This window comes from Myotis lucifugus, unplaced genomic scaffold (genome assembly GCF_000147115.1).
Source record: "Myotis lucifugus unplaced genomic scaffold, Myoluc2.0 scaffold_125, whole genome shotgun sequence".
Classification (NCBI taxonomy): Eukaryota; Metazoa; Chordata; class Mammalia; order Chiroptera; family Vespertilionidae; genus Myotis; species Myotis lucifugus.
Genome location: NW_005871173.1, coordinates 3,617,026 through 3,643,517, shown reverse-complemented (window position 1 = coordinate 3,643,517; position 26,492 = coordinate 3,617,026). Strand labels below are relative to the sequence as shown.

Sequence of the window (26,492 nt, the reverse complement as noted above, 5' to 3'; positions counted from 1 at the left end):
TCCAATCCAATCTCTAAATTTCTGAACATATGGCGGTGACACCTGTGAACAGCACAGCTCGGCACACAATGTGGAAGGCGGCTGGCTGATGCCCAGTCTGTGTGCCTGCATCAGCCCTTCTTAAACCGCTTACTGAACCAGAAGGCACAACTCGCGACTCCAGCAAGCTACAGTGGTATGCCTTCGAGTTCGATCAAGTAAAAAGACTTAATTCCCGTGCCCTGAGCAGTTCTTCACTATTTAATTTAGGAGTCACTGCATCAGAGGAAGCTTGGCTACGATTCAAACCTGCATGTAAGGCCGCAGACTGCTTCCACGTGTCCATTGCACAGAACTAGTTCACTGACTTGAGGAAATTCACTAAGGCACAGTCCACTCAACCTCTGACCTTCCTGCTAATGCCAGGATTTTGCAGATGCTATACCATCACTTTTTCCATTACTCATGTCATAGCTCGTTGAGGCTGCTATAATGAACGCCACGAGTGGGGCAGCTGATAACCAACAGAACGTATTTCACACGGTTTGGAGGCGGGAAGGATGGGACCAGGTGCTGGCATGGCTGGTCCTGGTCACGGCCCTCTTTAGGCTGCCGACTGCTTGCTGTGTCCTCACTTGGCAGAAGGGGCTGGGGATCTTTCTGGAGCCTCTTTTATAAAGCACTAACCTTGTCATTATAAAGGCTCCACCCTCATTGCCTAGTCACTTCCCAGAGGCCCCACCCCCTAATCTGGTCACACTGGGTGTTAGGATTTCAACACAGGAATTTGAGTGGGGGGTGGACACAAGCATTCACGGCTAACTTTTGGGTTGTCTCCCCAACCCGTGTATAAAGTCCATGAGGGAAGGAGTTGCCTGTCTTGCCTCGTGCTGTAACCACAGAGATGAAAACAGCCCCAGGGACAGTAAATGCTGCCTGACAGAAAATGGGATCTTTGTTCTGCTGCCTGTGCACCCCACGCCGACTGCAGCAGAACCCTGGGGTGTGGGGTAGCACTGGTGATGCTAAAGCTCTGAGGGATTCCCCTGAGCACACCAGGTTGTGGACACCGTTCATCTAGGAGCACAGTGGGGACCTCCACAGCATGGCTAAAGGGGGGTGTGCTCTCGGAGCGCATGCCCTGAGCCCGCCTGTCTGCCACTGATCATCAACACAACCAGCGATCCAGTCACCACACAGATCCACAGGCTGGGAGGCCAGGGCTGGTTGGCCAGATGTACCTCTTAGTTCTACAGAGGTGATATCATCAATTTATTGTGGAAATTCTGGAGCAAACATCCACGTTGTAGAAAAATATAAGTTGGGATTGCCCTTTGAGAACCAAAGTTTGAACTATCTGAGGCTTCACATCCCAATTTTATCAGTTTTCAAAAATGTGCTTATTTCATTTAAATTGAAGGCTTTTCAAAATATGCAACTGAATCAGATATATTATTATAATTTAAAAAAATCTTTAAATGCAGTTTTAACAACTCGATATTTAAAATTCTGTCTTAATTTGCTCAGGCTGCCATAACTGTGATGACTTACACACAGAAACTTATTTCTCACAGTTTAGGAGGCTGAAAGCCTGAGATCCAGGTGTTGGCATGGTCAGGTCCTAGTGAGGGCTCTCTTCCTGGCTTGCAGGCAGCAGCCTTATACTGTTTGCACATGGTCTTTCCTCATTATATGCATGGAAAGAGAGATCTCTCTTCTTTTTCTTACTACACTACCAATCCTATTGGATGGGGACCCCATGCTTAAGGCTTCATTTATCCTAATTACTCCCTAAAAGCCATGTCACCCTGAGGGTTAGGGCTTCAACATGTGCAATCTGGGGGGACATAATTCCGTCCATAGCAAGCTCTGATTAAAGGTTCCTTTTGAAAACTTGTGGATTTTTGCCAAATATATACATATATATATTCATTTATAATATATGTATTTTTTATTGGGACTCATGCTATTATAAAAATACACACTGGTAATTTTGAGGAACATATTTGTTAAGTTACTTGGAGGACACTGACAACAGTGGGCCTCAATCGTTAGAGCATAAGTCACCGGGTGCCCATTATGTTACAGATTTCTAGGCCTCACCACTTCTGAACGCACAGAAGGGGCATAAGGCCCAGAGCCTCCCAGGAGGTGGGGAAACAGTGATGTGGAGGCTTGACTTAACCAGCTTCTCCTCAGGAGACGCTCCTGGCTTCCCGGAGTCAGGAATCCTTTCCTCCTCTGAGCCAGTTTCCATGGCCCATTCAGCTGGCCGTTAGTCATATGCTGCCGCCTTGTGACATGTCTTCTGTTCTTGTCTTGAGATATTTAAATCTTGACTTTTTTATTGAACTTTTCAACTGTTAGGCTGTCTTATCACCCAAGAGGAATTATACACTGCGTGAGAGCAGACACACCTGGTATTTCTTCACGACCACAGGAGACTCAGGACAGTGCACAAAGCTGTCACTGAATACGTATTGCTGATTTGCTTTGCTTTTCAACGTTTTCAATATTTTAATCACAAAAATAGAACATCCCTTTCCCAAAGGACTGTTAACAACTGAATGAGGGGGTGTGTGGTGTGAGCTGAGTGGGTAAGCATGAGGAGGAGGAGGAGGAGGCAATGGGCGGTCCACCCTACAGCACACCGCCTGCTTCTTCTGCCCTGTGTTTTAGTGGGTACATTATGCACCCAGGGACAGAAGCAAGCTATTCATGTCAGTTCCCTTCAGCACTTACTGTGAGTGTGGGTTTCACATGACTGTATACATGGGAGGAACCTTACCCACAATGACACTAGATGAGAAGGCGTGATGAGTGTGCTGGTTCAGTGCCTTTAGCACTTCCTTCCCTCCTTCGGTCACCTCTAATCCTCAATGGCTCCTTTCTTCCTCCATCCCCTAAGAATCACATTTTCTTCTAAATTCACACCCACAGCCCTTCTGGTTTTCTCACTTTGCTTCCTTCCTCCCCCTTTTCGCTTGCCTCCCTATCAGCCCCCATTTATTCTGCTCGCTCTCCTTGCTCTTGGTACTAGTTCATCACATGAGTCAAAAGAAAAAATAATCCAATTGAATACTGGAGTGGTTAAATGAGGCCAAGGTTGAAAAAGCCATTGCACTGTGCCTCTAGGATAACTCCGGTCAGACCAGAGGTCACAGTGGCTTCAGGGACATAACCAGGGGCACAAGCCAGTCTATGGGAGAGAGGATGAATGGGAGTTAGGACAGGGAAGAACAAGTGTGAAACTAATGCAAACAGACCTCATTTAACTCATGTTATTTCAAGGTCAGGTGCTTGCCAGGCACTGGGGATAGAGAGATGACTCAGTTCCCTCCTCCCAGGCCCTCAGAATTCGGGGGCAGACAGAGCCCCAGCCTCTTGGGATCTCAGCAGCCAGACTGACAGGGGACAGGCACAGAGGACATGGGAGTGCAGTCTACTGTCAGGGGGTGGCAGAACGTTTGAGCTGGCAGGTACTGCTGACGGGCGCTCAGGCCTCAACAGGCACTGGCTGAGGACAATGGGCAGGAATAGTTAGTACAAACAAAAAGAACAAAGTCCTTCTGTCTAGGGCAGCGGTTCTCAACCTGTGGGTCGCGACCCCTTTGGCGGTCGAACGACCCTTTCACAGGGGTCACCTAAGACCATCCTGCATATCAGATATTTACATTACGATTCACAACAGTAGCAACATGACAGTTATGAAGTAGCAACGAAAATAACTTTATGGTTGGGTTACAACATGAAGAACTGTATTTAAAGGGCCAGAAGGTTGAGAACCACTGGTCTAGAGGCTCACAAAGCAGAATCGCACGAACAGGTGTGCAGGGAGCACCCTGAGTACATCCGCCGAGTAACGAAGCTATAGAGGAAAGGGTTCTGGAAGGGAGAAGTGCTCATCAAACAAGATCTTTATGAATGAGCAAGGAGTTTTCCTTGGTAATCAGTGACAAAGCAGTTCACAGTCGATTAGTGAGGGACAGAGCAGCCCTGTGGCAGGAGATGAGAGTAGGCTGAAGGTTTGGAAATTTTAATTCTATCCTTCGCTTGAGGGGGGGCAGGGACAGACCTCACTATTACAAGCTGGTTGTCTCAACAGCACATTGAGGCCCTCAATGAACACTATCCACTGGAAGAGGAACCGATCACTCCAGAGCCCTGGGCCAGCTTCCCCTTCACTGACAGCCCCACCACATGAAGCTGATCCTGTGGTTGAAAGTCCCATCAAAAAGTACGTGTAGAGAACCATTAACTTCCACAGGCATTTGGAAATGGCATAGCTCCGAGGATGTTCCACGCCTGCCCACATCCACATGGGCATTCTCTTTGCCTGGGCTGTCAGGAGCCACACTGGACAACTAGGCGCCAGGCCTTACGGTGAGGGAACCCACCTGATTTGCTATCCGTCCGGGGGTCCATGATGACAAACTCTGGCCGCAGCTTGCTGATACGCCGCCCCTTGAGGATGGGCACGAGCCCGCCCAGGTACTCCAGGTAGAGTGTGTAGCATGGGCCTCCCACCTCTGGGTCATCCTCCGTGCGCTTCATGGTGCAGTGCAGGCGCTCGTTGCCGGCCGAGGGGTAGCTGACAAAGTCTCGCATGTTGTTAGGGTCTGGAATGGGGGGCTGAAGGCCGTAGAGAAAAAAGGGAGAGAGTGTGGCTCACTGGTGACTCTGGCAGAACACTGCCTGGCGGCCCGATTGGGGTTACCTACATGGCATGGAATGGTGATTAGTAACTCTGGGTGGACATCAGAATCTGCTGGGAGCTTTTAAAAAACACACCTGAGCCAGGATCCCACCTCAGACAATGAAACTGCAATCTCTAGGGGGTGGGCCTGGGCATGTATGTTGTCTAAAAACTCCCCAGGTAATTCTAATATGCAGCCAGGTTGAAAGAAAAAAATTACAATAGATTCTAAAACTCTTGTGTTTCAGGAAAAACGTAACCCACAAGTCAATCTAATACTTAGAAGCAGAGACAGAATACAAAAAAGAGAACGCAGAAAAAAACCCAAGGTTAGGGGCAACCCAGACCTGAGCAGCACCTGGCGGATAAGTCCACACACTAGAGCTGAAAACAGAGCAGTTTTGGGGTTACCATCAGCATAGACGTCTGGCAGCGAGTGCCGGGGGGTGGCTCCTCCTCAGCACAGTGTGAGGATGGCAGGCCCCACACCCTGACTGGCTCCATCTCGACCATCCCCATAAGAAGCTATGGAGGAAGTTACCCAACTTTTAGGAACGTGTTCCTGCTTTCTCAGGTGGGAATAATGGCAGCATCTGCCAGGAAGTCATGAATGAATAAGGCAGCTGATCATCAGGATGACATCGAGCTCAGAGTCCTGCCTTTGCCATGAGAAAGCTGATGTCCATCACACGAGGTGAATCTCTGGTGGACACACTAAAGATGATGCACGTGTGGAAGGACGTGCGGACTCTGCAGAGCCACACACCTCCCCCGCCAGACCTGTCGGGGGCAGACCTGACTTCTGTGCTGCTGCTCTGGGACTCTCAGCCTCTTCCCTGTTTCTGCCCTCCTCTCTGCAAGGGTGAGGAGGAGGGGGGAGGTAAGGGGAAGGGAGGGAGGAGGGCTCTACCTTGATGGTGGGGATGAAGGCAGTGGAGAGGTAGGAGCAGAGGCGAGGGGGCAGGGCCAGCTTGCTGACATCCTTGTCTTCTCGCAGGGCACTGGCGATGGCCTGCTGGCACAGCAGCTGCAGGCTAGACACCCGGTGCTCCACACGCACCACGTACAGGGCTGGTCCCGAAGCCATCAGCAGCCTAGAGTCCCGGTGGCCCCAGCAGATGGAGATGATGGGGCGCTGCCAGGAAGTGAAAGGCAACCACACATAAGCTTTCACTCTTGTAAGCGAAGAAAGATCATGCATGCCTCTCTCAAGCAAAATAAAGGGACTTAATAGTTTTTGAGAGTATTTGTTTTAAAAAGTACAACAGAGAATCCTCAATACTGTATTATGAAAATTCAGGACTTTCACTGAAAAGTAGTTAGATCCTCAGGCCAGAGTATAGATAAAGTACTGGAATCGTTTTACAAAGTTTCTGTTCATATATTACCTCATTTAATTTAGTGCCATAAAACCTAATGTAGCGACATTTCTACCAGAAGATGCAACAGGTTTGGGGTACAGCAATCCATACTCCTTCTGATTATCTGGACCCGCAAATAACTGGTGGTCCAGTTCCCATGGCTTGGGCAGGTGGAGAGGAGGTGGACCAGATGGCCCTTCCCTTTTGTCCTGACAGACAAATCGACACTGGATTTGGGGCAGGAGCTGTGTGACCTGGACGCTATCACAGAACCCCTGCAAGTCTACTCTCTCGTGAGTCTGTGGGAGTTATCCACAGTGAGCATTAAAGGACATGGAAGATGGCGAAGTGCTCCCGGGACCACACATGTTAAGTCACTGCTATTCTCAGCCATCCTCAAGCTGATGGGTCTGAGAGAAAGTAGAGAGCTAGCTGGAAGGGGGTGGGGGCGGAGAGGACACAGGTCCTGTGGTTGCCTCTTAGGGGTTGGTGGCCATCACTTGCTTTGAAAAGGCAGGCTAATATCTAAATGTGCAAGTAGAAACTGCTTGTACTGAAAAAACTCAAAGCTCAGGGGTGCTGTCTAAGTAAGATTAGCCAAGGAAGAAAGCAAGAGGCAACGGGCTGTGATGTAGAAGCAGCGAGAGAATTCATTCCGATCCAGGCAGATGGAATTCTAATTTAATGAGGTCTTGATGGGTCTCAAAGATGAGAAGTGGGGATACCAGATCTTTAATATGAATGACAGATAGGAACAGAATTTTCACAACACTTCAGCGACAACATCAAGATAAAAGGAGTACATGAAGACACTTGCTTAAAATAGCCCCCGGGGTCAGCTAATCCTGGTTTCAACTTCAAAACAAACTGTGGGCTAAAGATAATTCAGCTTTCATTTCTATCACAGAGAGGCCAGCTGCAGCACTGAGGAGGACCAGGGAGCCTGGAACTCAAGTTTGGGGCTTCCAGAAACTTCCAAGATGGGCCCCTCCTTACAAGAGGAACCTTACACAGAGAGGAAAGATCCCATAGAGGGGCCTGTTACTCACTGCTGAAGCCAGTGTAGACGACACATAAAAATACACAAACAATTTTCTTTGGTATCATCAATCCCTCACAAGTGCAGGTCAGGACAGAGGTTCTGTTAGTACCAAAATTGTGATTAATCTTAAAGACGTACCACCGCCCCCAAGTGTCTGTATCTCCCTCTCATTGCCGGTGCTGAGCCATTTAAAAGGAATGCAGGTTTGTTACTCTAGTGCCACAACACGATGGAACAGTGAGGTCAAAGGCCAGCTTCAACCCCTGAGGGCATCCAAAGACACACCAAGTATCTCCTAACCCTCCCTCCTGCCCCTATAGGAGAGGCCATGCATTTGTCCAGTCATTTATTCAGCTACTGAGCTGCCAGGCAGTTTTTCAGTAAAGACCTGTTAGTTGTGTACAATGGGCCAGACAGACTCTAGGTATGAGAGTAAGAAAAACCCCGGCCCTAGTGGCACTGAGGTGGGAGGGGAGAGAGAAATAACTTAGTATCTGCCCGGACAACTCGGTAATGTCAGGTGGTGAAAGTGCTGTGAAGTAAAACCAGACGGGATAAGGGCGAGACAAAGAGCAGGGGTCTTTCAGCAGAGGCCCGACTGAGATGAGGGAACGTACTGATCTGTTTTTTAATTGGAATGAAAGCTTCCTCACTATATTACTATTTTGTATACAGTAGTGAGCTGGATGAAGTCATCTAAAAAGGTAAGAGAAATACAAATCCTTTCCATATTAAAGCTAAGCTGATCAAGCTGGATTAAAGTCGACAACAAAAAGAGTCAAAGAGAAAGAAAACTGGCTCAAGAGCAAATGCACTTCAAATGTCTATCAGCCCCAGCAGAAGGGGCTATTTAATGTTTGTACAAGAATGTGTACAAAAGGAAAGCTATCTAGAATAGCTCACCTTCAAACAGGCTACGCTGACGATTGGTCACCAATGAACTATGTTGGCTGGAGCCATGGACAGTTCTGAATATTAAGTTACGATGATTTGGCACCAACTAAGTTAAATAAAAGCTAGCTCAGGATTCAGTCACCCCAATCTCAGCTTTAAAAGAATACACCATTTTGTGTTATGTAAGCAGATGACCGGGAAGGACTTTCTCATCTATTCACAACAAAAAGGAAAAGCACATCTACGCAGCCTCATGAGAACAGACGGAGCTAATCCTCAACAAAAGGAGGCAAGTACACTTTTGCTAAATGATTCTGCTTCACGAGTGTACAAGTCTACGAGCACAAATGCAATCTCTCATTTGATTTTTCAGTTCCCACACCCACCTTCTTCTTTTCCTTCTCTTTTAATTTTTACATCAATGACTGAGCCTTATAGAACATAAGGTAACTCCTCCCACTTGCTTTTAATGCAAGAAAAAGTTCATAAAGCTAAAACAAAACAAAACAACTGACCAGCTAACAACCCAGACCCCAATTACTGGAGCCAGCAAGCTTCAGTCAGTAGTGCTAACTCTGAAAACCTGTGCCAGATGATCAGCTATGCTATTATTTATAGATGGTCACAGGGAAGAGATAATGAGATCAATGACAGGATTTTAAATTACAACAGGTAGGAAGGGAAGGAAAATAAATTATAGTATATTTCCTTATAAGAGCTTCAGCCACAGGCATAGCTATTATGAGCAAATCAGGAGAATCAATTTTAAGGCTGAGGCTGCGCGAGTTTGTGCTTGGCAACGGCTTTGTGCGCAATAACCTACAATCTAATTAACTTGGAAATAAATTCTCCAATCTAAACGGCATTATGTTCTTTTTATAAACAGTTCAATAAATTGCCCAATTTCCTTCCTGCTATAAGAATGTCCCTGCCTGTGGACCCCATGAGTAGCATAGCACAGATAACATGTGATTTTAGAATCATCCCAGGCAAAGAGAAAGTTGGTACTATATAAAATTAATATTGTATTTGATTTTTAATAGCATATATTTAATTTTATATTATTGAGGCAATTTTTTCAGTGGTTGAAACAAACCTTCAAATGAAAAAAGGAATCAATGATTTATTAAAATGCTGAGACACTGTATAGATATTTTTCTCCAAAGAAAGATCAGCCAAGCCCCTCTCTTATCCCCAAACCCAGTTTAAATTCAAGACCCATGATACTTTCATGTCAGCGCTGATGAGAACTTTTGCAGTGGTTAAGACCATCAAGTCTCTATTACATTCTAGGCACAGTGAAGATCACAAAAATGAAGAAAACACAGTGTTTGCCTTCAGGAAAATAAAACAAGTAGACAGAAAAGTGCAATATATGCCAGCGGTATAAGGACCCCAAGTTTTCATAGAGAAGAAGGATCGAAATCGTTGGACAGATTTACAGAAGAATGTGACTGGCCTGGCCTAAGGAGGATGGATTTTCCCAAGCTGAGATGGCAGGAAAGAACATTCCCTGGAGAGGGGACAGAATGCTGCCCCGAAGGGTGTGCCCCGAGTCAGACAGAATAGTGGACAATGCTGCATGTACTTGGGTTCCAGCACTGCAATTCACAAACATTCTAATAAACACAACAGTCTTATTAACTCCGAAAGAGCTGAAAATTCCCATCCTCTCCTACTTGTCGTCCAGTTAGGCTACAGAGAGCAAACTGGTATGAGGTCTGATTGAGAGGGCACACAGCCTACTGGCTCATACAACCAACAGAAAGAACTAAAGAAAGCATATGATGACAACTGTCCATCCATCAATCCACTGAGTATTATTGGGCACCTCCTATGTGCCATGCAATACACTGGCGGAAGGGTCAAATTGTCAACAAGGTTAACTCTCCTTAATCCCAAATGTGCAGGGACTCCAGTACCTATGTTCACTTTCTCACACACCCTGGCATCGTAATAATGGCCTCAGCTTGACTTCACTTTAGCTCTTCCCTGGTTTGTTTGCTTCACTTCTAAAATAGGAGTAGGAATTTCTATCCAACCACAAGTCCCCATCCTACTTCCATCACTTCCTGTTGAAGATGCTTTATCATGACCTCATCCTTCCCAGTCCCAGGTCATAAGGTATTTACCTACCTACCCAGATTTCATAACATCCCCAGTAGTTCTTAAATCTTCTATATATTTTTTTGGTATTCCTGCTGCATTATTCTTTCCAACTTCTAATTTTAGGCAACCTGTACCCCTTCTGCCCCTAGGGAAGGCATGGACAGCACTGACTCAATTTAAAATCATACTGTCTAGCTTTGGCTGGGACTTAATTTCAGCTTATTATCTTGACCAGCTCTTGTGTCATATTCCTATATCCTAGCACTTAGAGCACCAGCCACACAGCAGCCCCTCAAAATATGTTTGCTGGGCACTTGAACAAATGAGTGAACAAATATGCATATTTGCCCACAGAAGATATTGCATTGTCAAAAGATATATTTAAATTCTGTAACTCAACAACAACAAAACACACCAAATAATCCAACAAAAAAATTGGCAACCCTGGCTGGATAGCTCAGTTGGTTAGAGCATTGTATTGATATGCCAAGGTTGCAGGTTTGATCTCTGGTCAGGGCACATACAAGAAGCAACCAATTAATGCATAAATAAGTAGAACAATAAATCGATGTCTTTCTCTCTCTCTCTCCCTCTCCCTCTACCTCCTACTCTCTATAAATGAATGAATGAATGAATGAATGAATCAATCAATCAAATAGCCCTGATCAGTGTGGCTTAGTTGGTTGAGCATCGTCCTGTGCACTGAAGGGTCACCAGTTTGATTCTCGGTCAGGGCACATACCCAGGTTGTGGGTTTGATCCCTAGTCAGGGTGCATGCAGGAGGCAACCAATAGATGTTTCTCTCTCACATCAATGTTTCTCTCTCTCTCTCCTTCTCCCTTCCTCTCTCTCTATAGTGAATAAAAATATTTTTAAATAAATAAAATAAAAGTGGCAAGGATCTTGAAGAGTCATTTCTCCAAAGCAGCACAGAAGGCCAGCCAATAAGCTGATGAAAATGCACATGAAAAGATGCTCAAGGTAACAATCAGGGAAATACAAATAAAAACCTCACACTCATTAAAAACACACACACACACACACACACACACCAGAAAATAAAAAGTGTTGGCAAGAATGTAGAGAAGATAGAACCTCTGGGCACTGTTGTAATGTAAAATGGTGCAGCCACCATGAAAAACATTATGACAGTTCCTCCAAAATTAGAAATAAAACTACCATATGATCCAACAAGTGTCCTGGGTATTTATTCAAAAGAACTGAAAGCAGTGTTTCAAGACATATTTGTATATCCTTGTTCACAGCAGCATGAGACCTAAATAGCTAAAAGGTGGAAGGAACCCAAATGTCCACTGAAGGATGAATGTATAAAATGGTGTATATATACACTGAGTGGCCAGATTATTATGACCACCTGACGTTTGTAGGAAAATTAGCTATAATTTTGCGCTGAAGTTGCTAGAGGGCCAGACCATTAGCAATAGGGAAGCAGGTTGTTTACCACGACAGAAGTGATTTTTTTCGGAAGATATGGGTAAACAACGTGATTTAACAGGCTTTGAACGTGGGCCAGATTATTAGGACCACCCCATCAGTACTTCGTTGGGCCACCTTTTGCCTTCAATACTGTGGCAATTCTTCTTGGCATTGACTCGACGAGACGGTGAAAGGTGATGCGAGGAATCTGACACCATGCCTGATGAATAGCACTGTCCAGTTCTGTGAGATTTGATGGTTGTGGAACCAGCTGCCTCATGGCTCTTTTAACTTCGTCCCACAAATGCTCAATTGGATTGAGATCTGGTGATTGTGGGGGCCACCTAAGCAAGGTAAAGTCTCCCTCATGTTCTTGAAACCACTCCTGCACAATACGAGCACCGTGGCATGGCGCATTGTCTTGTTGGAAGAAGCCATCTCCATTGGGATACGCCATCAACATGATAGGATGAACTTGATCAGCAACGATACTTAGGTATGTTGTGCTATTCAGACGTTGTTCCACACGAATTAAAGGGCCCAAACCATGCCAGGAAAACATGCCCCAAACCATAACACTGCCCCCACCAGCTTGAAGGGTTGTACTCATGTATGTGGGGTGCATGCTTTCATGCTGTTTCCACCAAATTCTCACTCTGCCATCTGCATGATGCAACTGGAAACGTGATTCATCGGACCACATGACTTTTTTCCAATGCTCGACTGTCCAATCCTTGTGTTCTTGTGTGAATTGGAGACTTTTTATCTTGGTAACTGCAGACAGCAAAGGTGTTAGAACAGGCCTTCGGCTTCCATATCCCATACGATGCAGTATACGGCTAATTTGCCTACAAACGTCAGGTGGTCATAATAATCTGGCCACTCAGTGTGTGGGTGTATATATATATCCCACGTTCAAAGGCTGTTAAATCGCGTTGTTTACCCATATCTTCAGAAAAAAATCACTTCTACTGTCATGGTAAACAACCTGCTTCCCTATTTATAATGATCTGGCCCTCTAGCAACTTCAGCACAAAATTATAGCTAATTTGCCTACAAACATCAGGTGGTCATAATAACCTGGCCATTCAGTATATACATACATACACATACACATATATATGTAATGGCATATTATTCAGCCTTAAAAAAGAAGGAAATTCTGGCATATGCTATAACGTGGATGAACCTTAAGGAGAGGTTATGCTAACTAAAATTTTAAAAAGTCATAAAAAGACAAATACTGTATGATTCCATATATGAGGTATGTACAATAGTCAAGTGCATAGAAACAGAATGGGATAAAGTTTCAGTTTTACAAGATGAAAAAGTCCTAGAGATTGGTTAGACCACAATGGTATATACTTCACACTACCTAACTATACACTTAAAAATGGTTAAGATGGTAAATATTTATGTTATGTATATTTCACTATAATTTCTAAAAAAGAGATATTTAAATAATTAATGCCTGCATCTAATTACAAAATACCCCAATATGGTATACCTGCCTCTCTAATGAGCTGGGTAAGGTTAGGACATAAGTCCTTAGTTTATTATCACCCCCATCAAACTCACTCACTGCTCTCTGTCCAGTACACCCTGCTGAGGATTTCATCCTCTGCCATACCAGACCCAGACAAGAATGAATGGTCTAAAGATTTCTGGAACATAAAAACAAACAGAAAGGGGCCCACCTGTGCACTTTCTCAAAGACATTTAAGCTTTTAAACACTGTTTAACAGTAACTTAGCTGAAACATAAAAATACATTACTGACTTAACATAAAATCGGAGTAAATAAATTAAGAATGAGCATTCACTTCTGCATGTTCTGATTTCTACTTCAGACTGATAATAAACACCAGGTCACTCTGCTTATTGTCCATTCATTTGACTGTATTTTGGTTAAAAAGCAAAAATGTCTTTCTCCTTATTTTTCCTGGTTCATGCCTCATAATTTAATTAAAGTCAACAAAGGATTGAAATCTGTCAAAGACAATTACAGTGAGTATAACCAACTCACGACTCTTCCATGAAGACTGGGGCACACTAACACCGGCATCACAGTGAGTGCCCCTCCCCACCTCCTTACTTGCACAAGTGTGTCCAGTGTGAAGATGTGTTCCCCACGAACATTGTAGAACTTGACCATGGCACTCTTCAGGAGAGGGCCGTTGGGAAGGTCACCAAGCTGGGTTTGCCGTTCCATCCCAGCGACTGCCAGAAGGTCTCCCTGCGTACACCACTGGGCCACCACCTCTGAAATCACAAAGAAGAAACGGCCTGAAACATACTTCTCCCTGAACTTTCACTTCATGGTAAGTAGTTTAAAAAAGAGACGCTTAACAAATGCAACAGTGGCTCTCCCCTTTTCTCTCATGAAGACATTAGCTACCTATTTCTCTGAAAACGATACAGACTCTATTAAAAACAGGTGCTTACGACTTAGCAAGGAATTGTAGTGCCCCTGAAAGATAACTAAATCAGTCAAAGAAAATATACGACAAAGCTGGCATGCTAAATACCTATCTCTAATGCCAGCAATTCCATAACAGGACTTGCAGAACTCTGAGAGAGCAGGCAAGATAATAAAACCTATGATGTACATCCTAAGTGCTTTTCCCATTGTTGTGCCCCCTCCTCCCCCCCCACCAAGAGATGACTCAAAGAAGTCATAAAGGCTAAAAGTAAATTCCGAGCAAAGCCTAACTATACTCATTTGATTTCTATGCAGCCCTGGGCAGATAATGTGCAGGCAAAGAACATATCTGCACATGAAGGCCCCAACTCTTATCCAACAGTTGACGATGTTGTGGGGCTTAGGAAAGAAGATAAATACTTCTGTGAGGTGGTAGTGTTGTCAGAGAAATGTCCACACTGGAGACGCAATGCCCTCCTACCAGCCTTTCAGTGCCTACAAGAAAGGCTATTAAATGATTTGTCTAATCCCAATGTGAGCCAGTTACTTATTCTTGCTGGTAAAATAAGCTGTTGTACTAATAAGATTTACAGTATAGTTTTTCTCCCTCAAGACCCTAAGACCGTTTGTGGCTTATACAGAGATCCCGGAAGTCTGGAACTCAGGGGCCCATTCTGCAGAGGCTGGACAGGGACGTGTGTAAGAGCTGGGTCTAGAATTCAACAGCCTCTAAGCCAGTGGTTCTCAACCTGTGGGTTGCGATCCCTTTGGCGGTCGAACGACCCTTTCACAGGGGTCGCCTAAGACCATCTGCATATCAGATATTTACATTACGATTCATAACAGTAGCAACATGACAGTTATGAAGTAGCAACGAAAATAATTTTATGGTCGGGTCACAACATGAGGAACTGTATTTAAAGGGCCAGAAGGTTGAGAACCACTGCTCTAAGTGCTAACAGGTCACACGTGATCACGGCCTCTCTCTTATTCATGTGCGGTACTGATGCTGACATTAACACCAGCCACTCTGAGGTCACCGCAGAAATTAACTTCCTTTGAAGACTAGACAGTGGCCTCTGGGGCAAGACGACTCTCCAGACCCAGGGAAGCCAGAGCTCGTTCAGCATGTCAGCCACAGACAGAAACCAGAGACAGAGGTAGCAGAGAGCTGAGAGGAAGGAGTTATAGACAAGCACCACGTGAAATAATACACCCTGAGAGAGAGAACACATCAATAAAAGGAGTCCCCCACCCCCCTTTTTCATATAAGAGGATATGAATAAGGTGGAGCAAATGAAAAATAACTTAAAAGAATCAAATACATACCCTGGTGAATAGACTTTTAAAAAGATGATAGGGGAAGCGAGAGGGCTTGTGCATACACCACAGTGTGCTCTGGACCCAAATGCCTCAATCACTCTAGTGAAGAGCCTTGTGGTAATGAAACTGAGATGACCTTTTCTGGATGGTTCCTTTGTAAGCACAAAGACGTCAAAAGGAGGAGCACTAACACTAACAGGTAAAAACAAGAAAAAGATGAGGTCTACCCTTGTCTAGGGCGGAAGCATCACTGCAATACCGCAGAAATAAAGACACAGTACTTCATTCCCAAGGCTCCTCAGCCGACCCACTTTGGTCAATGGGTGAGTGGATACTGGCACCATTCTTTTTGCTATTTATTCATTTTAATAACATTCTTTGCATTTTGTCTTTTACCAACAGAAAAGTAGGTTGTTGCTCCCGCAGGGCTGACCTAGACACACAGTCACATTCAGAGGTTGCTCAAAGACGGGCCCTGAGCACTCAAGGCTCTTAAGACACTTTTGGAGTCTTAAACATTTTGTTTACTAGGTGGGAACTGTCTGTCCGAGTTAAGAATGAGCCCAAATATTTACAAGCAAATGCTCAGGGATTTCTTCAGTGCAGTTGAGGAACAGAGTGAATAAAAAAATGGAGTCACTATGGTCAAGTTTCTGAATTATTCAATAACGTATGCTGAGGCAATAGGAAATGATGCCATTCTTGCTTTGACTAGCCTGGGAACTTAACCTTCTGGGCTTCAGTCCTGCGTCAATGCTGGATGCACCTGGGTCACTGTGTGTCAATGGCCTGAACATACATCAAACCCTCAGATGACCATCCGAGTGACCTCAAGAAGAAACTGACCCACTGTCCAGATCGCTGGACATCTGGAGACACCATCCTGGACCAATGCAGGGCTCAGAATGCAGGACTGATTCTTCTCAAGAACGGACTTTGTACTATAAGGCCCCTCAGCTTTTCTTTCTCCATTGGAATGGTCTGGTATTGCCTAGCTGTGTTTTCCGTCTGCAAACTCAGAGACCCTTGAATAAGTCTTTGTCATTTACTTCTAGACAAAGCCTCCTGAATCTTAATTCTGAGTGCATTAGACACAGTTATAAAGTTATCCTGAGATAGTTATAGTCTATAATGGCAAGCCAATCTTTTAAAAGGAGTATGTTTCACAATAATAGGGCCATTGTGTGCTCAAAGAAATGCTAGAAAGAGAAAATTCTGCAAAACAGAGAAACAAAACAAAGCAGTATGAATTTGAATTCCTTTATTTTGAATTCGAATTCCTTTATTTTAAGGCAATGTGGGGTAAAGTGAGACATGCTCTTGAATTTCTGAACTCCTAAGTTTTTGTTTTTGATGGGTAGCAGAATGTGCCATCCAAAATATGCCTTATTGGCATAAGGATTATTTTGAGAAGAAATAAGATACAAGACAAGCTCTCTGCTCTCCAAGATTGTCTAAAAGCAAGACAAATTTGTAAACGTGTATGACCTCCCACCAGGAAGAACATAAGTTAATCACTGGAGACAACTTTAGACCCTTATCAACCCAGAAAAGATACTAGACGAATCTATAAAACAAATTTATGAACTAGCCCTTATCATCAATTAGTTCCCACGATTTGCTGCCCTAGAAACTTAGTCCTTTAGCTTTGTCATTTCTCTAAAATGTATTGTTCTTTTGTTAACATGCTGTATAACCCACATTCTAACCACCGCTCAGAGTTGCTCCGAGTTACTCATCTACTAGTGCTTTCATGGGTAAGTGCAATGCCTGAGTTAATGCATTTGTTTGCTTTTCTCTTGTCAATCTGTCTTTGTCAGTCGACTTTACAGGGCCCCAGTTGCGGAACCTCAGATGGGCAGTTGCAGAACCTCAGCTGGGGGAAATGTTTTTCCTCCCCTACATCCTCAAGAAAGAGCAAAAGTCACAACAAAGGGTAAAAACTCCAAATAAGGTGAACCAATTTATGGTTCATTGTATGATAAACAATTTGGGATTCTCAGGAAATTTTTCTTCAAGGCACAACTTGCTGGGGTGGGGGGGGAACATTGGCAAAGCAAAATCACTTCCCACCCCTATACACACACAAATGAATCTGCAATAAAGGAATGTGTGGTAGATGATGAGAAGAGGGCTGGCTGCAGGCACATGGTCTATCGGACACTCTATGTTCTTTTCCATGTGACACTGTGCTGGTGACAAACGAAAGAACAGCCCTAACCGGTTTGGCTCAGTGGATAGAGCGTCGGCCTGCAGACTGAAGGGTCCTAGGTTTGATTCTGGTCAAGGGCATGTACCTTGGTTGTGGGCACATTCCCAGTGGGAGGTGTGCAGGAGGCAGCTGATCGATGTTTCTCTCTCATCGATGTTTCTAACTCTCTATTCCTCTCCCTTCCTCTCTGTAAAAAATCAATAAAATATATATAAAAAAGAATATCATAAGTCACCTTTCTTCACTGGAAGTTCTCTGATTATATTTATTTGAGACAGTAACAGAAAAAGACCATGTGGATCTAAGATGGGAGTTAGAATAAAACTCTAGTCAAAAAAATTTCTCACCTGGGAGGGCTTCTATGGGTCACCTCCCCAACTCACATGTTTCTAAGCTGCAAATTTGGTGGGAATGTGCTGGGAATGCTGCTCCACCACAATCTCGTCTGATAAACAGAGAACAAAACAATGCATCCAAGGTAACGTCACTGCACAACCATTAAGGCTTTAGTAAGCCTTAAAGCCACAGGGGCTTCTGTGTAAATGTGTCTCGTGCACCATCTGCTGCCTGGAGAACAGCAGGGGCTGCCATCCACTACTCTGCAGACACAGTGTCAGCCAGAGACAAACACAGCGCACAGAGAGAGGACCACTCTTGTCGGAGCGGGAGAAGAGCAGGTGAAGATGAAGCCTGCTGGTCAGGAATCCCTCCTCTAGGCAAGACCAGGCAGCGACTTGTCAGATAAGTGGAAAAGAGAAAGGAAGTGGCCTTTCTAACAGACTCCCTTAAGTCAGGAAGGGGTCACTGCAGGGGACGAGAATCAACAAGTGCTGGGTGTACGACACCCAGCCTGGAAAACGAATCCCTGGGCCGAGGGTCATATGCAGTACCTTTCAGGCCTGAGCGGATGATAGTAGGAGACAAGTCATCGTAGTTGTTCATTAAGCTGATGTCCCCCGAGGTGAAGCTGACGGTGAGCAGTGGTTTGATATTCTGCACCGGGATGGGATATGCTGCTGGACCATCTGTGGGGACAAAAGTGCTGAGTGAAAAAGAGACAATGAGCACCTGACCCAAATCCAGGGCCACAGCGCTGCAATCTTGTGGAGGGTCTTGAAAACGGCCTGGCCATGCGGATGGGACTCTGCACTGGGGTGCTGCTAAGCAAGCAGCCTTCTCCGCCCTCCAAACGACGCGGCCGCAGAGGGTGCTCAGCAGAGAGCCTGGGCAGTTACTTCCCCATCTGTCGGTGCTAAGAACACTCTCCCTCAAGACCTACCTACCCTGAAACACTAGCACTGATCTTAATGTTTTTATGTGTAAACATTGTCTTCTCCTAAAATAAACACACATGCACAGCAATGTGTATGCATATTCTCTGGGAAGCATAACACACACATCTGGGAAAGGAAGAAGACAAAGCGAGAGCATTTTATGTGTAGGAAACCTATGCCAATCAACCTGACCAGCGACAGTGAGACAGGGGGTGGCAGAGAGAAGACAGTCAAATAGAGAACACAGACTGGGCCGAGGGGCCTTGCAATTCAGTTCGCGAACTCTTCCCAACAAGTGAGGGTGCTGTGCCTGTGGCAGACCTTTCCCCTCTGCCTCTAACGCGGTCCATTCCCTCCATACGCTGTCCCTGTGGAGCAGCGAGCTACCTTGGGGCGGGGAGTAGTCGTCCGAGTCCGTGTCGCTCTCGCTGCTGTCCTCCACCAGGAAGGCAGGGTAGTTCCAGGACATGCTGAGGATGCCGTCCGACTCGTGCAGGAGGACGTGCGCCAGCATCCTGCCGTGGCAGTCCATGACGATCACCTGCCCATCGGCCGTGCCGAACAGCACCTGCAAGTGAGCACCAGGACTGCTGATGGACGGGAGGGAAGGCCTCCGGTTTCCCACACACCCTCATCACCTCCAACTTGTTTAGAAGGACAAAGTATATTTGGAATAAAAATCACAGACCAGTTAAGTAACTGAAGGGATACACAAAGCATTAAGCAGTGAAAATTTAGCTGACTGCTATTGCAAAAACTCGAGTCCTCTAATACGGAAATATGACCAGCAGCACAATAAACATATTCATTATATTGTATGGACATTATCAAATAATATGAGCAAATCCTGGTTTCACTTTTTGTGGCTTGTTTTGTTTTCTTGGGTTGAAGGAAGAGGGTTATTCACTTATTTTTCTGGAAAATAAAGAAGTAGCAGAGGTTCATTGTTAAGAATTCATTAGATTTAGAAGACAAACTTAGGTGTATGTCTGACCTAGAGAAAATACATCTGGTTATGTAAGCATGTTATCTAATCATATTTGGAAAAGATGTTCCTGAAATAGTTTGTCTGTTTTATTTCACTGTGAATAAGAATGGTATTAGCTGATAATTAATGTTATAAAGCATTAACGGTAATAATACCTTCACTAAGTGCTGACTTTGTGATAAGCGCTATACTAAAAGCTGCGCCTCATAACTGTCAGAACACTCCTGGGAGTGAAGTCCCAGCAATGCTGGAATGAAGCCGGATGGACCTCGGGAATTCCCTCAGGCCCCCAGGTCTGGGAGCACACACTCAGGGCCCTGCTGGGAGATGGGACAGGCACATGGCAGAGCTAGAGCACGGCAGGCAGAGGACAGGGGGTGGGAGTGACCCCCCGCGCCCCATCAGAGCAGCGCTAGAGTATCTCACAGAGGCTGGCAGCCCCCTGACAGTGGTGCCATCCAGCCGGACGTCACGAGGGGAACCTGGGCCTGGGAAGCATGCTGATATCTTCTGGTCTGTGTGGTGGGCACAGGCGGGCTCTGCATCTCCTGCCATGAAAACTTTCTATCTTTTGTGTCTAATGAGATTTGTCTACCCCCGAGCAACTCATTGTGACAACCAAGCAAACTATTTCCATTTTACAGGTGCAGAAACAATTGGAAGGGGTCAAGTTGACAAAGCTGTTAAGTGGTCAAGCCAGGGCTATCTGACTAGAAAGACCAGGATTTAATAAGGCTTTTTAAACTCTTGCCTCTTTTTGCGTTTAAGGTTATGACACTAAGCTTGGGGGCAAAGACTATTCACAGAGGTACCCCATTGTACCTAAAAGAGCTTTGGGTACACAGTGGACAATCAACAAGTATTTTTTGTTAAATGAATAAATTAAAGTAAATGACAATCAAAAGGTAATTTTAGCCCTAGCTGGTTTGGCTCAGTGGGTAGAGCATAGGCCTACGGACTGAAGGGTCCTGGGTTCGATTCCAGTCAAGGGCACATGCCCAGGTTGTGGGCTCGATTCCCAGTAGGGGGGCATGTAGGAGACAGCCGATCAACGATTCTCTCTCATTATTGATGTTTCTGACTCTCTCCCTCTCCCTTCCTCTCTGAAATCAATAAAAACATATTTTTTTAAAAAGGTAATTTTAGGACATAAATGCTGATGATTGAGATGAATTGCATGGGATGATATAATTCATTTAAGTAGTAATAAGCTCACAGATTTCACAGGACTGTTAGGATAAATCAATTTCTACCAAATATTTCTTTAAACATGATCTACATTTTAATGACTGAAAGCTAAAAAAAAAGGCTAAAACTGTTTTCCCTCAGAAGTGGATCAATTTATTAGTCCACGCCACTTAAAGAAAACCAGACAAAACCAACAGGAACACTGCTGAACTCTAGAATGGCAGACATTGAACATGTTGGTAAGCAGTTTTAAATGATGACACATACAGAACATGACTTCCTATAACTTTAACTGAAATGTACAATTTACATGTTTCAAGTGAAAAAGATATGTGGGGACCGCACTGTAAGGCAAATGTCACGGGTGACAAAGGCTTTTCTTCCCCTGCTTTGCACAGCCTCACTCATTTTTCAAGTCTGTTCTGAAGAGCATCTCTGTACCTTGGTGCTGGCTGAAGGGGTCATTGATCATTTATGACTTTTGTTTTTAATAACGATAGCTCATTAGCCAACAATTAATTACTCTTCACAAGGACGCAGGAAAGGAGATCCCCGCCCTGTCTGTGGTGGACTCTGCCGACCCACCATGTTCCACTGGTGCAATCATCACTATTCTCAATCTTTCCTGTATGATTTTTCATACCTGACTCCCACACAGACCGTAAGCTTCTGAGGACTGGACCAGGCCGGCTCTGCTCACCGCCATCTCCCCGGGGCCTGTCATAGCAGGTGACCACGGCAGTATTTGTGGAGGGAGGAAGAAAGGCCTCTGCACTGAAGCGTTTTTAAGTAACACACATCTTTCCATTTTAGAGAAACTGATGCCAGACAATAGAACAGACCCCTAATTCCTGAATGAAAGGACTGGTGGCCAGTGCTCAACATTACAGTAAGGCAACATGGAACAAAAAGCCCCCCTCCCCCAAAGCTCCACCATCAGCCAGTTCCAAACACAGCCCTCTTGGGAAGATCAGACCCTATAAAATCTGAGAGAAGGAAAAACCAGCACGAATTGTCTAGTTGTCAAGCAATGATGGAGGGAGTTACTCTGTTTTGGAACAAGTATGTCACAGATACAACATGAAATCAGATTTTTAAAAATCTCGCCTATTACACGTTCTTTTCATGCCTAATCACTTCCCATGAGACAGGCTATGTGAGGCTCGGACTTGAAGAGAACAAGACGGAAAGTCTAATAATAGCACACTCATGGCGAGGACACCAGTCTCCGCGCTTCTCCTCCCTCTTTCGGGTGCTCTCTCCAGGGAGCCGGGCTGGCTCCTCCTGGGCTGGCTCCTCTTCCAGGCTTGGCCCGAGGCCCTCTTCTCTCTCTAGATCAGTCATGTCCACGGCGTCGAGGGCCCCACCCACACTAGCTCCCTGTCCAGGCCTCTCCCTAAGCTCAGGCTCACACATGCCCTTGCCGACCTGCTACTTGAATGAGCCAAAGGGCCTTCAGAGTCAACAAGTCCCAGACGAAATGTGTGATCTTGTCCTTTCCCAAACAACCAACACACACAGCCAGGTCCTCTCCCAGAAAAGACTGTGGCTGATGTGCTATCTCCAATGTCCAGTACGGTGTCTGTCACATCACAAGTGCTCCGACACCACGCCTGAAAGCTTTCGGACCCATCACAGAATTAACCTCACTCTAACCATGGCCTCCAGGGCACTGTGAGCTTGGCTCTGTTTTGCAAGTCTGTCTTGCCCATTACACCATGAGCTTCTCGAGGGCAAGTCTGCACCGAAATTTCTCACGTTTCCTGTCACGAGTGGATGCTCAGTGACTATTAGTAAATGAGTTTCTACCCAAAGTTTGGTCTTTGCCAAATGAAGGAAGAACTTCTTCAATTGATTCTTTAGGCTATAAATCAATGCTCTGTTCAAATATTCCAAAAACGCTTTTAATTACGAACTGATGACGAAATTATGTAAATTTGTCTCATATTTTCCCTGCTGGACTGCAGGGTTCATGCCCAGGTGAGGGACAAGCCTCTGTAATGTGGACACCAACAGCTAACAGGCTGGTGGAAACCTGAGGGTCCTCAGGCCACATCAGGTCAACAGCTCTCTCTCATTGCAGGGCAGTTTTTAAAATCAATGAAATTTTAAAGTAATTATAGTATCCATATAAATTCTCAATTTCAATGTATTCCTTTCTCACAACACTAAGTTTGAGAAGAAAACAAATTGGCCATTTTTATTTTTAAAAAAAAGAAAACATGAAACATATGACTAGAGGAAAGCAATTTAGTAAAAACAAAACAAAACAGTGTCTCAAAATAAAAGTATGGTTCCATATTATACTGCTTAAAATGTTTCAGCATTGTATGGATTCTGCTGTACTTGGACAAGTTTTATATTTATAAAGGTTTTACCTCATAAACATTATATTTAAAAATCAATTATCAACATCTGATCTTATTAGGTTATTATATATTGTTTTATCATGAAATTAGAACACCAAAAATTATTTTGAAATTAGGTTTGAAAAAAATGACCAGAAGGCTCATCACCATAAAATCACAACCTGTCCGCAGCATTTGGATTCACTTCGTTCCAGTTCTTCATACTACACAGCGGGTTCCTCTTGGGTGTTTATGATGTGGTGATCATACCACATATACCGTTCAAATCCGGACCTTCCTCCTTACATTAGACCATAAGAGCTCTTCCAAATTATTACACCATCTTTATACCACAATCTACAATTTACAGAACTACTATGTAATACCTTAACCATTTTATTTTGAGACTAGTAGGCTGATGTGCTATCTTCAATGGACAAAGACACTGGTCATCTGAGATCAACCTGGAAAGTTGATAATAAATAATACTTCAATAAAGAACTGTTATTTTCTTCCCTTTGTTTTTTTTTTTGTTTTTTTTTTGTTTTGTTAATCCTCACAAGAGGATATTTTTTCCATTGCTTTTTAGAGAGTGGAAGGGAGGGAGGGAGGGGGAGGTACTGGGGAAGGGGGGGGAGAGGAAGAGAGAGAGAGAGAGAGAGAGAGAGAGAGAGAGAGAGAGAGAAACATCCATGAGAGAGACACATCGAAGCAGGGCCAGGGAATCGAACCTGCAACCTAGGTACACGCCCTTGAGCAGGAATCAAACCCAAGACCTTTTGGTGTGCAGGCTAAAACTCTATTCACCAAGCAATACCGACCAGGGCTTCTCTTTGTTTCTTTTAGATAAATTCCTAAAGTATATTACCAGGTCAAAGTGGTTGATAATTTTTAATATTTTTTACATACTGTACACCAAAATGCTTCTTCAAATGTCTAATACACATTATTACTAGCAATGAATGAGAATACTTGATTGTACTCATCAATAATCAGTAAAATCATCTGTATCAGTTTATTACTACTTTTGCTAAAAGTGAAAATATGTCCTCATTATGCTATTTTGCATTTTTTCCCTGAGAATAATTTTCCACCACATGATTACTGACTAGTTGAACTTCTTTTGTAAATTACTGTCTATGTCCATTATCCATTTATTAATTGACTACTTATGTAGATTCAAAACTAAATTTGGGTCAACATTTTCTGTAATTAAAATATTTACCCAATATTTACCATACTGGTGGGAAATATTGTTTTTCCAATCTACGGTTCATTTCAAATTTTTGTTTTAATATTTACCTGGACACTGTCATTGTTCTTTTCCTTTGTGATTCTTTAAGAAGCTTTGGAGCAAACTCCCCTAGCCCAGCCCTTTTTCCTTGTGTGATAATGTTTTACTCATTTCCTCCTCATCTCTCATGGCTTTAACGTTACACACCTATATTCAAGATGCATTACCTGTTGGTCATCAGGAGTCCATATGCCACATGTGATCTGACTTTCCAGGTTGATCTCAGATGACCAGTGTCTTTGTCCACTGACAGAACCGACCAGGACAAACCCATCTCGATATGAAATAAGCGCTTGAGTCCCATCGTGGCTCCACGTGAAATCACTCACCTTTGAGACACACACAGATAAAAGTGGTCAATTTGTAATCTTAAATGGAAAGCACTTTCATCAAAGACCTAGATGCAGTCCTTAACTTAGCCTTTGGCTAAGGTCAAGGCGGCTTTAAAGAGAACAATATAAATATCCTATATAATAAAAGGCTAATATGCAAGTTGTCCCCTTGACCAGGAGTTCGACCAGGGGGCGGGGCTGGCTGGCCAACCTCCCGTGTCCCCTCCCCCTGGCTGGCCAGGCCTGATTGGGACGGGCTGGCTGGACCCCACCCGTGCATGAATTTGTGCACCTGGCCTCTAATTATTAATAACGAACTTCGCTAATGACTGATTACTATAATCATGTTGCATTCATTTCCCTTACTCGCAGGCGCATCATTTCTCTCCACTAATACTAGCAGCGAATATCCTAGCAGCCAATTGCCACGTCATTAGTCTTGGACTGACTTGTTTGGTGTGCGCAACAGGAAATATTTCACTTTTGGAGAACAAGAAAAATAGATTTGCATTACACTTATTAATTTGTGCAGTTATTCAGTGTCTGGTAAGTTAATGTTCAAGAAAAAATATTAATTTTTATTAAAATGTTCTATTATTTTATGTTAACGATTACTCATTTATTTCAGCCCTTTGTATTCAGCATGTCTCTATCGAAATAATCCTACGTTTCTATGAAAGTTGAAGCTTTTGTTTTTTTGCAGCCCACATAAACTTACTAGCAAACCTTGTTAATTTGGCTTGTGTTAGCCTTTGAGTTTGACATGCTTGATATAGTCTAGTGATGGCGAACCTTTTGAGCTCGACATGTCAGCATTTTGAAAAACCCTAACTTAACTCTGGTGCCGTGTCACATATAGAAATTTTTTGATATTTGCAACCATAGTAAAACAAAGATTTATATTTTTGATATTTATTTTATATATTTAAATGCCATTTAACAAAGAAAAATCAACCAAAAAAATGAGTTCGCGTGTCACCACTGACACGCGTGTCATAGGTTCGCCATCACTGATCTAGTCAGTGAAAAGAATCTTGTGCAAGACACCACCCCACCAACCTTATAATCACAAAAAGATCGCATAGGATATTTACATGAATTAATTGGTTTTATTAAATTAGGTGAGCACAGAGTGATAAGAACATGTCACAACTGGAAAAACAAAAACAGGGGGAACTCAGAACCAAATGCTGTAAAGAAAATAAGTAGAAAGGCTCTTCTACTGCTTGTCTTTCAGTTGCAGGGGGTTACAGTGCTCTTGCTTCACTAACGAGCGTTCTCAGACATGGATTAACTGAAGCTGAGCCGCAGCCGGCATGGCCCACGCCTGAGGCAGCTTTTATCAGACCATCCTTGGTGCCTAATACTGTGAAACTATGCATACACTGTTCCAGACTCAACTTTGAAACAAAGGACTCAATCATTTCCTAAAAAAGAAATTATTAAAGCATCAATCAGCTTTTGCCAGATGTTTGATTGCTTTGTCTCAATGAAAGGCATGCTATGTAACAAGGATCACCTGTCACTTCTAAAAAGTATTATTTTTCTATCAGCAGATTTCAAGGATATTCCTCTTCCAAGTCACAGAATTGC

The 26,492-nt window shown here is 44.0% G+C and overlaps 1 protein-coding gene across 3 annotated transcripts in view; it reads right to left on the bottom strand.

Moving 5' to 3' along the window:
- The window catches only part of TULP4 (tubby like protein 4), a 140,909-nt gene that overhangs the window by 15,479 nt on the left and 98,938 nt on the right, over window positions 1–26,492 (bottom strand). For all 3 annotated transcript variants that reach the window (XM_023758179.1, XM_023758178.1, XM_006093883.3), the window contains 6 exons: window positions 24,735–24,896; window positions 19,137–19,317; window positions 18,366–18,500; window positions 13,614–13,780; window positions 5,586–5,810; window positions 4,377–4,611 (listed from right to left, as the gene is read on the bottom strand). In XM_023758179.1, the coding sequence (XP_023613947.1) occupies window positions 4,377–4,611; window positions 5,586–5,810; window positions 13,614–13,780; window positions 18,366–18,500; window positions 19,137–19,317; window positions 24,735–24,896 (1,105 nt within the window). The remainder of the gene's footprint in view (window positions 1–4,376; window positions 4,612–5,585; window positions 5,811–13,613; window positions 13,781–18,365; window positions 18,501–19,136; window positions 19,318–24,734; window positions 24,897–26,492) is intronic.